The sequence below is a fragment of the Simochromis diagramma genome, unplaced genomic scaffold (assembly GCF_900408965.1).
Source record: "Simochromis diagramma unplaced genomic scaffold, fSimDia1.1 OVJJ01000753.1, whole genome shotgun sequence".
NCBI lineage: Eukaryota > Metazoa > Chordata > Actinopteri > Cichliformes > Cichlidae > Simochromis > Simochromis diagramma.
In genome coordinates, this window is record NW_024387523.1 from 8300867 (window position 1) to 8313615 (window position 12749).

At 40.4% G+C, this 12749-nt stretch overlaps 1 protein-coding gene across 11 annotated transcripts in view; it reads left to right on the top strand.

Annotated features, from left to right (window-relative positions):
- The window catches only part of ptk2aa (protein tyrosine kinase 2aa), a 63270-nt gene that overhangs the window by 33324 nt on the left and 17197 nt on the right, over positions 1-12749 (top strand). For 7 of the 11 annotated variants that reach the window (XM_040021440.1, XM_040021444.1, XM_040021441.1 and 4 more), the window contains 7 exons: positions 2851-2991; positions 3325-3402; positions 3535-3642; positions 4151-4268; positions 4536-4566; positions 5980-6044; positions 9938-9955. In XM_040021440.1, the coding sequence (XP_039877374.1) occupies positions 2851-2991; positions 3325-3402; positions 3535-3642; positions 4151-4268; positions 4536-4566; positions 5980-6044; positions 9938-9955 (559 nt within the window). The remainder of the gene's footprint in view (positions 1-2850; positions 2992-3324; positions 3403-3534; positions 3643-4150; positions 4269-4535; positions 4567-5979; positions 6045-9937; positions 9956-12749) is intronic. The other 4 variants (XM_040021443.1, XM_040021445.1, XM_040021447.1 and 1 more) reach the window with 1 other exon arrangement.

Genomic DNA, 12749 nt, shown 5'->3' on the forward strand with positions numbered 1-12749 from the left:
AAACGTCTCCACAGAATATTTTATTGCAGTGTTTATAATTTGTGTGACCACCTGATCTGAATTGATGCATAGCTGAAAGAAAGGACTGTTTACTTCAGAGAGACGGAGAGAGCTGAACAAAAACAAACTAATCAACAGAAAATGAATCTCTGGCTAATTTAATACCTGGTAAATGTTTTCAGTCTTATCCTCACTGTAAGAATGTTTCACTAAATCTTGGGGGGGGGACTACTTTCTGTTGAATAAATCAGTCACTTAGTAGAGGGGGGAAACTGGGGAGATCTTAAAAAATACAAAAAAACATCAAAACACACAAAAAAACATAAAATATATGTAAGCTTGGTAAGTGGCTGCCACGATTGGTCTTTTAAATACCATTTTGTTTCTTGCAGATTAATCATATTTTTGACTAATGTTGCAGTTCTGTGTTTAATCATTTATATAATATGTACTGCCAGTTAAATGCAAGAGGAGCTGTGGCACGCTCACATGCTGCACATTTGTGTTAGTGTTTGCGTGAAACACAGAGGGCGCGAGCACAGCTGCCATTTAGGTTTGTGTTGTTCACTCTGGTGAAAGAGAATGGTAGTCATTTAATGAGATTATTCTCCCTGAATGGACTCTACTCACTCACACACACACACACAGACAGACAGACACACACACACACACACACACACACACACACACACACACACAGACACACTAAACCCAGAGCAGATGGCCGTGATAGTAAACAGTGACTGATGTTATAAAGAGCAGATTCTGTTGATTCACATTGACTGGCCGGGCAGCAGGTTTAGCAAAGCTGACCTCTGGGAGATTTGAAGATCAAAGTTGACCCGGGCTGAACGATTGAAACACTGCCGCACACTTTATTAAGGATTGGTATGATAAGGTTTCAGGATAATATAACAAAACCTGTGGTCATAGTTGCAATATGTTTAGTAGAAGAAATAAAGAACTTTAGTTGGAAAATTCTTTGACTTCTTAGCGTGTCCCTAAAAACACGTTATTACTTTTAATTCACTGATCTGTATACTATAATACATGACAATGTAGTCATGAGTATATGGTGTATGGTAAAAATGTGACTTTGATATTAAGATTTAAAGTTCCAACAAAATATGTACTCCCACAGCTGTGTTGGTTACCCCTTGTTAGTACTGGGTTGGACCCCCCTTATGCCCTGCGAACTACCTCAATTGGTCATTACATAGATTCAACAAGGTGCTGGAAAGTCCTCAGAGGTTTTGTTCCTTATTGAGATGATAATATCACACAGTTGCTGCAGATTTGTCGGCCGTATATCCCCAAGGTGCTGTATTGCATTGAGATGTGGGTACTGTGGAGGCCACCTCTGTACAGTCATTTTAAAAACACAGGTTTGAGATGATTTGAGGTTTGTGACATGGCATGTTATCCTGCTGGAAGCTGCCATCAGTTGCTCACGCATGATAACTGTTATTTTAGGAGCAATAAAGCAACTTCTTGTTGGTGAATCAGTTGTGCTTCGCAGGGACGAAAAGAAGAACTTTGTATCACAAATCGTGCGTATGGCCAGACTGTTGTGATGCTTTGCTGTGGAAAAACCAAATAGACTAAAATAACACTAAACTGCTCCCAGTGACTGCTAATGAAGTGAACTAGTGTCAGTGAATTGATTGTTTTGTGCGTGTGTAAGTGGGGTGTTTAGATGCAGGTACTAGTGTCCTAATTGGTCAGCCAGTTGCTACAGCGACAGTCAGTGTGTTGATGAAGGAGCTGATAGCCACTCGCGGTACTTCCTCTCAGGAAGGGTGGACACTTTGGACGGACGATATCTGTGTGTTTATGCGCATTTGTGTGGTGGAATTCTAGGAATTAAAACAGTGATCCTATCTGGAGCATGAGGAACACATAATAGATTTTGTAATGACATCTGCTGAAAGGACACATGAACACAGGGAGTGTGTGTGTGTGTGTGTGTGTGTGTGTGTGTGTGTGTGTGTGTGTGTGTGTGTGTGTGTGTGTGTGTGTGTGTGTGTGTGTGTGTGTGTGTGTGTGTGTGTGAGACAGAGTATTTGTGGGTTTACTGTTTCCTTCAGGCTTAAGTAAACACCTGGCATCAGGGCTCTGTGTTGCTGCAGTGAAGTTTATATAATACAGTTTTTATTGACAAATCAATAATATTAAAGTAGCACTAAAATGAGTTAAATATTAAATTGTTATATGAATATTTCTGTCCTGAATATTTATATCTGTTTTATAGTAAATGTTTAGTGCAGACAAATGTGTAATACCAAGTCATTCAGGCTGCCTGAGATCAGTCCGTTGGGTGTTTTTGTCCAAGTCAAGTTTGCAGTCGGTTAATCTAATAAATTCTTAGTCATTAAACTTATAATGTGCAGAATGCCCCTAATTGCTATTCTGTTTTAAACCTATGTATGTTCCTCTTGCAAGCCTGCTAAATACTCATCTTTCTTCCATTGATATATATAAAAAGCAGTTCATAGGATTGTCTGAATACTGTATGTGTGTTAATTTATTTATTTTCCTAATTATGCATTCAGTGTGTGCGCGCAGGACAATATGTTGTCCAATTTTGTGCCAAGAGTGTCAAAGAATAGAGGATTAAATAGCAGAATGATCCTCCTTGATGTATTTCTCTCTACCATCTGTCTGCTTTGTGTTGGTGACATAAGAGATCAAAAAATTCACATGTGAGGCTGTGATTGTAATGCCAGCAGACCCACACGTCCTTCAGCAAAATCCACTCTGTAAATCTGTGTAAGATACAATGTACACTGTAGATGAATGGGCAGACTGTTTGCTGTTTAACTGAGTATATTTTTTCCATTTTTTGTGCAGGCTAAAACGCTTCGAAAATTGATTCAGCAGACATTTAAGCAAGTAGCCAACCTTAATGATGAGCAGTGCATCCTGAAGTTCTTGGAGATACTTGCACCAATTTACCGCTATGACAAGGAGTTCTTCAAATGTGCCCTTGGGGTAGGTTGAGTCTGCTGCTCAGTTTCACTCTGCCACGCTGCCCTCAGGGAGCGCTGCTTTTCCGTGTTAGGTCGACCCCTTTTGGTGGCGTCAGGCTTTGCATGTATCCAGCGAACAATACCTGCAGACATGTAAGGCAGAAACATGGTTCTTACACAAGTCAAGCATCTGGAGGGATGACAAGTATTGAGACTCCCTTCTAGAAGGGCTTTGATGCTGTCCCTACTCCCTTTCCTTGCTCATGTTTTATTTTCTGTAATTTTTTCCTGGCCTGCCCTTCTCCCTCCTCCCGGTCTGTCTCTTTTAACTTGCATCTCATCCTCTCTTTAACAGTCCAGCTGGGTGATCCAGGTAGAATTAGCCATCGGGCCAGAGGAAGGAATCAGCTACCTCACTGACAAGGGGTCCACGGTGAGTTTCTACCAAGAACATAAAGTAAAACTCATCCAGGTTTATTGCACTCTAGTTCATGATCAAAGAAAACTAACGAGTGTAGTTCACATATCTTACTTTAATTTCTTGTGTGTGTTGCTCTGTCCTCAGCCCACCCATCTAGCAAATTTTAATCAAGTCCAGTCCATCCAGTACTCAGCTATGGAGGAAAAGGACAGGAAAGGCATGCTACAACTGAACGTAGCCGGAGCTGCTGAGGTATCACTACCCTCTCTGTTACTGTGATAAACTATGGAAAACTTGACTGTTGGCAAATAACAATTTTTCCATCTTATTTTACATACATGTAGTTAAAAAAGATCACATTTTGTTACATAATCATCCATCAAAGAACTCTTTATGAGCTTTTTATGAAGAAAAATGTTTGCTTGAGTCTTGTGAGGTAAGTAGAAGGTTTTAAGGTACCTTTTTTTCTTTGTAGGTGATATTTTACTATTGTTTCACTTGGCAGCGTCATTCTGACCTCTAAAGATCAAAAGCTATTCTCACTGTGTTGCTTAGTTTGTCTACAAGAGTGGTTTGGTTTACTGTTACCTATATGATTTGATGTACTCTCATGTAAGACACGCATGTATGATGAGTTTTTCTTGAACATAAGGGCCAGCTGAAAATTTCTAGTGATTTGCTTTGTTTGTGTTTATGTATGTGTTTGAAATAATAGCTATCTGTAACAGGCCTACTATGCTGTCTGTCTGTGTTTGTGTAGCCTCTCACAGTTACGACAGCATCTCTCACCACGGCGGAGAACTTGGCTGACTTGATTGATGGTTACTGTCGACTCGTATCCATGGAAACTCACTCCTTCATTATCAGAGTTCAGAAAGGTAAAGTTTGATCGCTCCTATATGTCAGTTAGTTTTGTTTGTTTTTAAATTGATGGTATGAAACTTTTCTTCTGGGCAAAAATGTATTTTCTTGGGTTTGTAGGGATAGAACGGTAAAAATAGAAAATACTTGTCCTTACACTGCTGGATGTATTTCAACAATTTCTGTTCTCATGACATTTGGTTTTCTTTGTGCTGTGCATACAGCCATGTGTTATGTGAGTGAGGACACATTATTCATTGGAAATTCATATTTCTGTCCTCTAGAGGGAGAGAGAGCGCTTCCTTCCATCCCAAAGTAAGTACAGACCTCATCCGTGGTATAGTTATATATAAAAGGAAAGAGTTGCCATGTTCCAAGATCAGTAACTGTATTTTTCTTTTTTTCTGTCAAACTGACCATGTGTGGTTTGGAGCCCTGATGACAGAGTTTTACTGAAAATAAAAGGCCCATAGCACTAAATAATGTGCATGTAGAGACTTGCAACTTGATATCAGAATAAACCACAATACTATATTTACATCAAATTAATTTCCAGGGAATTGTGGTTTTGAGAATTGAGTATTATGTAAGTAAACACAGACAAGAGCATTTCTATTGTAAAGTCTTTCAGCAATGCTTTGTCAAAGTTCTGCTCAGTTAAAATTCAGAAGAAAGTGACTGCTGATAGTAAAGTTCAGAGGAGGAATACAGAAGCTGCAGCGAATTCATTCTTTTACTTTTATGCCCGGTTTTGGTTTGGGCAGCATTTTTTGTTTTGCAGTTTTATTTTCCGAAAAGCTTCCGGGAAAGAACCTTGTAATTTACATTTTCACTGCAAATAGAGATTTTGAATTAATTCAAATTAAATGCGTGAAAGCTTTCGTACGCTTTGAAATGACAACAGTGAACTATTGTTTTCTTGGGCTTTGTTGTTGCTTTTTTTTTCTAATGCACTTCCTTTCTTCCATTTAATCTAAAATTATATAACTAATGGCAAGTTGTGGAGAATTAGAGGGGATATGGGGACCTTTAAAAAGTTTGTGAACAGAAAAAAACTGAACAAAAACCCTCAAATGTATTTTTTTTCCCCCCAATAAATGAGCCGTTTGGGTTTTTTGATGCACAACTTTCCTAATGCCCACAGCGTTTTATTTGTTTATCTGTAGCTGTTGCAGCCGGGTAGATTAGCATGATTATATTTATCTATCAGCTGTTTAAATTCAGCCTCCAGCAGTTTATCTTTGTTTTGGTCATTTCAGCTCAAATCTGTCCCGCTCTCTCTTTTATCTTTCTCCCACTCTGTGGCTCTGGTCAAATAAGGATATAAGTTTAGGAGCCAAATATTTTCCACTTAGGGTTTTTAAACACTCTCGAAGTCTCCTCCTCTTGCTTTCATTCGCTCACTCCCTTTGCTCACCCACCCTCTCTTTTCCCTTCTGTCTGTTGCTGTCTGTGATGTAAAAAGATAGTAGTAGAGCTCAGCTGATATAGGAAAAAGAAACCACGGCAAAAGGAGAGAGACAGTAAGGATTAGTTTACCTTTGAAGAGTTGCATGTGTGCAATGCATGTGGAGAACAGCTTCCATCGTTTCTCCTTTTCCTTTTTTTTACCGTTAACTTTAAAAATCGTTGATATTGATGTTATGGAGGCATAAATGTAGTTAGTGTATTTTTGTGTGTGTGTCTGTGTAACTGTTGTCTGATTTGCTCTTGGCTCCTTTTCTCTAGACTTTCTAACAGTGAAAAAAAGTTAGAAGCAGTCCGGAGTGGAGTAAGAGCGATCTCTGTCTCAGGTAAGATACAAAATCAAGCACACTCACTCACAAAGAGGCAGGTTTAGGAGGAAGATGAGCAAGAGTCTGCTCATCTTCATCGAAACTTCCTCGGCTCCAGCTGTCTTCCCGTTGTTTCATAATTCAGCTTTTTGTTTTTTTTCCCCTCTTACTCATTTTCCCCATCATAATCTCATTGTTTTCTCCTCTGTTGGGACAGCCTCTCCCTCTCTCTCCGTCATCCACTTTGTTCCTGCTTTCTTTTGTTTACATCTTCTCCCCTCATCTTTCTTCACTCTCTCACATCCATTCACTCTTGTTTTCTCTCTCACACTCTCATCCTCTCCCCCGCCCTATTGGCTGAAGATCTTGTGACATCGATGCCTCCTAAGCCAACCAAGGCGCGGCGTTTCCTCCTCCCCTTTGTCTTCTGTTCAGATTCGCCGCCCAACGGTATCCTCGGCTCTCATTGGACAGTTAGCAGAGGAGCATATCCACAAAATTGTGATGTGGCAGAGTGAAATTCCTGATTTGATGACCGCGCTTACTGAATAACTTCACATAAGGACACACAGACAGTCTTTACAAAACCCACAGTACTGAGGAATGTTAATTAAAATGTTACAGTAATAATATGTGGGTTGTTTAAGTGATTTATGGTACTCATTTAGTGCAGGACGGGTCCAAATATTTGACTCGCTCTTGGTTCGTTTTTTGTGGGGAGAGTTTTTCTACATTTTAGATCTAAAGTAAAAAGTGATTTTATGGCTAAAACACTTTCTGCTCCATCACAATCTGTCCCCTTCTGCTAAACTGTCTTTGACTTCGTTGCCTTGTTGCTTTGACTCATCCAGTCTTACACAAACACACACACACACACACACACACACACACACACACACACACACACACACACAAACACACACACACACACACACACACACACTTTAACCACAATAACAGGTTATGTGATGCTTCGTAACCACACCAATGCTCACTAAAAATAAAAGACTGTAATACAAATTAAAAAACGATTGGACAAATATCTCTGCCTGAGGTTTGTGTATGTTTTTGATGCATTAGGATTTTATTTCGTAGCCATTAGTAACCAGTCTTTACCCCTTACAAGTCTAATGAAGATGGATCTATTCTGTTACTTTCCATCATGTTTTTTCCCCCTATTGTATTGTTGTGAGTAGCAGTAGCATGTGATGACACACAGAGTGAATTGTTATTTCAGGACTCCAGTAAGCACATCTTGCTGGTGAGGTCACAACTGTGTTGTTTTTCATGAATGTTGCGGCCCAAAAGATTTATCATCTGATATGGACAAATCACAAATGTACACTCACTGACCACTTTGTTAGGTACAGCAGGTTGGTTCCAGACTGGGCCTCTTAAGAGCTGCTTTAATTCTTCACGGGATAGATTCAGCAAGGTGCTGGACACATTCCTCTGAGTTCATATTAATGTGATCATGTCAAACACTTGCTGCAGATTTGTGAGCTGCGCATCCATGAGGAGAATCTCCCATTCTGCCACACTCCAAAGCACAAAGGTGCTCTGTTTGCTTGCTTTTGTGACTGTGGAGGATATTTGTGTACAGTTGTCCCTCGTTTATCGCATTAGTTACATTCTAAAAATAACCCGCGATAGGTGAAATCTGCAAAGTAGCCAACTTTATTCTTTACAATTATTATAGGTGTTTTAAAGCTGTAAAACACGAGATTGATTGACAATGGTCTACAGCCAATCAGGATGCAGAACACAATGCGCTGTTAAAAAAAAAAGAAAAAAAAAAGGAAAAATTGCACAAAAAAAAGGTGAACCTCGTTATAGTGAGGGACCGCTGTACAATGAAATTGCTGTTATGTTCAAGAAACACGTTTGAGATGATTTGAGCTCTGTGACATGATGGTTTATCCCGCTGGAAGCAGCCATCAGAGAATGGTTATACTGTGGTCATAAGGGAACAGACATGGTCAGCGACAATATTTAGTTAAGCTGTGGGGTTTGGTACTAAAAGGACCACACTGTGCCATACAGTGCTATACAAGACAAAATGAATCCATGCTTTTATGTTGTTTACACCAAATTTTGACCCAACTGTCTTAATGTCAGCAGAAATTGAGACTCAGCAGAAAAGGTGAGTTTCCTGTCTTATGTTGGCCAATGCTGGTGAAGTTGTGTGAACTGTAGTGTCAGTTTCCTGTTCTTAGCTGACAGGAGTGGCAACTGGTGAGTTCTCATGCTGCTTCAAGGTTTGACATGTTGTGCATTCAGAGATGCTCTTCTGCATACCTTGGTTGTAACCAGTGATTATTTGAGTCACTGTTGCCTTCTTATCAGCTTGAAGTAGACTAACCATTCTCCTCTGATCTCTGGCATCCACCAGGGATTCTCAGTCAGTGAACCGTCACTCACAGGATTATTTCTCATGTTCAGATCATTCTCTGTAAAGCCCAGAGTTAGTTGTTTAGGGAAATCTCAGTAGATCAGCAGTTAGCAAAATACAACAACCATGACACATTCAGCGTCTGTTAAGATAAATCACTTTTCTACCACATTCTGATGCATCGTCTCGATCATATATGCATGTCTAAATGCACTGAGATGCTCACATGTGATTGGCTGATCACAAATGATCATTAACGAGAAGTTTAACAGCTGTACCTAAATAAAGTGGTTAGCGAGTGTACATGAGAGATGTTGCCTGGTTCTTGGAACCATTTAGAAACACTGTCATCTCATCTTTAAACCAGCACAGCACCCTCCCACATGGTTGTTTCCAGTACTCTTAGCACTGTCTGCAGCAGATGTAGCAGAGTAGCGTATAGCAGAGCAGTGTCAACAAGTCAAGCTGCTAACTGTTTGTTCAATGCTAGAAAGTTACTAAACACTCATCCCTCATTTTCCTTTAATGCTAATGCTTTTAGCAACATGGGGAAGTTGCTATACTAGAAGGATTCATGGATTTTATTGGATGTTACACATCTACCAGAATCCCATCGCTCTATTCTGTGTACGTGTCAGTTGCGTGATATCCTGGATGGGTCATAATGCTGACCTCATGTCTCCAAGTGTCGCGTTGGCAGCTGTCATCAGTAACTAAAAAGACGGCTCGGAGAAACGAGTGTGAGAGTCTGGACAGCAGCTGCTTCATAGCCGAAACCTTTAAAAATCATCCAAACTTTTCCAAATGTGATAAACAGACCTGATAAATGCAACGCTTGGAATTTCAAGCTCGGCGTGTTTTAGTAAAACTCGCAAAAACAGCTTGTAAACTTTTACTCTCTTATATGCATTCAAAACTTTTCCACATTTCCCATTTAAGAAGGAAAAAATGTGAAAAAAGCCAAAAATAATAAAGCGAAAAGTTGTCACTGGGGGCGTTCTCTTGTTCTAAGAATTGAGTGAGAAAATGAGGTATGTGAGAAACCTTGATCAGTTGTAACTGCCTGCTCACTGTATCCGTTCTTCCAACGAAACTCGCATATTAAACACAGCTGCATCCCCTGTCTGCTCACTGTAATTAACTCCCCAGCTCACATGCTTACAGCTTGACACACAGAACATACTTTATTGACACCACATTGGACTTATTGTCACTGTTTTCTACACATGTGTATTTTAACTGTACATGAGCCTGCACAGCATTAATTGAAGGAGATGTTAACGTTGCATTTTTCCCCCCTTCATTAGATTTTGGATTTTAACTAACTGCCCGCTGATGGTTTGGCTTTGCAGATCCTGCAACATCACCGTGTTGTTTCATGGCATGTCATGCTCTAACCTCTCTTCTCTCTCTCTCTCTCCTCTCTGCTCTGCCTCCTGCTTCTCTCTCTCTCTCGCTGCTGTTTGTCGTCCTCCTTCTCTGCTGTCCCGTTTCCTGCATGCTCTCCTGGACCCTGCAGAAGATCTTAGTGGGGATGGTAAAGTTATACTGTTGTTTATAATCTTTTGTTCTTATGTTCCTTCTTCCTAGTCCTCCTCCACCAAAACACTGCACTCTCCTGGGAAAGGGGAGTGCGCGTTGTGGTGGTGTGAGAGAGAAAGTGTGTGTGTGAGTGCGGTATATGTGCTTTGTTGTGTAAATATTGTGTAATGTAATTTTAATACAAAATGATTGGATATATGGATAAATAACCTGTAAGCAAGAGTAGCATGCGATTTTATTATTGCATGTTTAAGTTGAGTGTTTGTGTGATTATCTCCTATTATTGTCTTCAAAGCCGAATGTCTGCTTTCATCCGGAAGGGACACCAAAAACAGAATTTGTGTATTCAGTGGTGTTTTCTCTTTACGGGAACGTCTGCAGCTGCTTCTCTCTGTCGTTCTCCACACACACACACACACACACACACACACACACACACACACACACACACACACACAATTGGCTACACATATGCAAAATCGTGCACACGTGTACTCTTGTGCGTTCATGCACACACTTGCACACTCACGGAGAGGAGTTGGGAGAGGCTTGCTGGATTCGAGAGCGGGTGCATTCCTGGCTATAATGGGCCAGCTAGATCGCACACATACACACAAATTCCCTCTCTACCGAAAGCTGAAATGCAGAGTTAGGCCTCTCAAGCTTAGAAAGGGTTGTTTCTGTGGAACACATCCCAAACCACACTGGGGTTTAATATGCAGAGTGATACAGAGTGACCTCTTAGTAAAAACTAAAACCATTTCTTTCATAGACTGAGAGCATTTATGCAAGCTACACAAAATACTCAAAAAGCTAGAGTGTAGCTTCTATCCCCAGCTGGATTTTATTGGATTTTTGTACATGTAAAAACGTGAAGAAAAAAAGTAAAATGCAAAATGAACAGATATTCTGTTCATGCTTTTAATAAGCTTCTAAATGTTGTTTCGTTCCCCTCTTGTGAAATATAAGTCATGCGTAGCAATGGTTAAATAAATGGATGCCTGTTTAATTAAAAGGTTTTTTTTAGCATCTTGCAAAAATAGGGAAATGTGTTCTATAATAGCAGTAACAATGACATTTGTACTACAGTCACACAAGGGAAAACAGTGGTTGAAAACCGCGGCATGCCCAAAATGATTGCAATTGTGTCCAATGAGCAAGCAATCTCATTGCCTTTGAAATGGGTGCTTCAAAGATGCGGATCAAGTCTGCAGCCACTTGTAGTCGGCTGCTGCTTTCCAAGAGATTTTGGCGCATTTGCTGTCAGTTTGAGATTGAATGTGGTGAAGCTGGTAGGTTATTAGTAACAACATGGTGATAAACTGGTGAAAGTTAAAAATCTGTTGGTGTTGACACACACACACACAGAAATTTATTCAGATTTAACTGTTATTAATTCACACTTACATTCCACAGTATTAATGTAGACTGTGAATGTGCTACTTACATTCACAGCACAGCAAGAACCGCAAGATTCAAGATTGAAACAGAAATTTCTCCACAAAGAGTGTTCTAGTTGTTGCAGGAGAGCAATTTAACTGTAAAGTAACACGAGCGCTCAGCAAGCTTGTTTTTATATAGGATTATAACTAGAGCCAGTGGAGGCCCCAGTTGCAAAGACAAGGGACATATTCCACATATTGAACACATACTGACTCTGATTGATTGCAGTATGCTAGCAATCTGTGTTTATAAATTAGACAGCAATCATTTGGAAACCTTCTCCAATCTGTCGTGGACGTTTTAAGTTCTTGGACAGAGTCAGGATAGGTGTTTTTTCCCCCCCTAGATTCTGTGTTTTATGTAAAGCTAACAGCTAACCACACAAATATCAGAGTTTTTATCAATCACATTATGCGACTCTGAGCAAATATACACGTTCCACAATATCCAAATATAACTTTGCTCACTAATAGAACAAAATAAGTGCAGTTTATGTTGTCAACCATCCGGTGTATTGTTTGGCCCGCCTTATTTAAAATGACTATGCAGCTAGCCCGTAGTTCCTCTACAAGTCTGGCTTCAGAGACTTTTCTTGAGAAAAGCAGCCACAGGCTTTAGAAAAGGATTTTTGATTAAATTTAGGAACACATTTCCCACAGTCCCTGATAAATCCCGAGCAGAGCTGCGAGGGGAGCAGGACAGCAGATGTTTGACTCTTGTTTCCAACAGCTGAGTCTGCACACTGATTTTATTTTAAACGCCGCCATCTGGTTAGGATCGACTCGGTCCATGTTTCCCCGTCTTTTTTTTTTCTTCTTCTTCTTCTTCTTCCTCCTGGCTCTCTTCTCTCTCTGGCTATCTGTCTGATTCTGCACAGATTTCACCCTAAATACTACCATCTGCTCCCATGACAGCTAGACCCAACATTGCTCCTTCCTCTTCTGTGCATTTCTCCCTCAGTGCTTCTTCCTCTTCACTGAGTTTTCAACTAGTCTCCTTACTGTTTTGCCTTTCATTTTCTGTTTGTCCCTGCTTTGTGTCTTCATCTCATCTCTTTTACTTTTCTTTACCTCCTCCTCCTCCTTCTCCTCTACCGCCACCACAGTAAGTCCCTCCCTGCAAACCAGCTGCTCTCACACAGACAGATATTCACAACACATGCTCAGCTGACGCTATCCGCCAAGTGTTTTTGTGTGTGTGTGGGTGTGTGTGTGTCTGTGTGTGAAAGAAGGCGAGAGAAAGGCAGAGCAAGAAGCTACGTGGGTGTTTCTCTGCTCGGGAGTTGTTTAAACTCTGAGTTAGCTTCATGCTTTAAGTTTAGGGTGGGTTTCTTCTCGGGTGTTTGT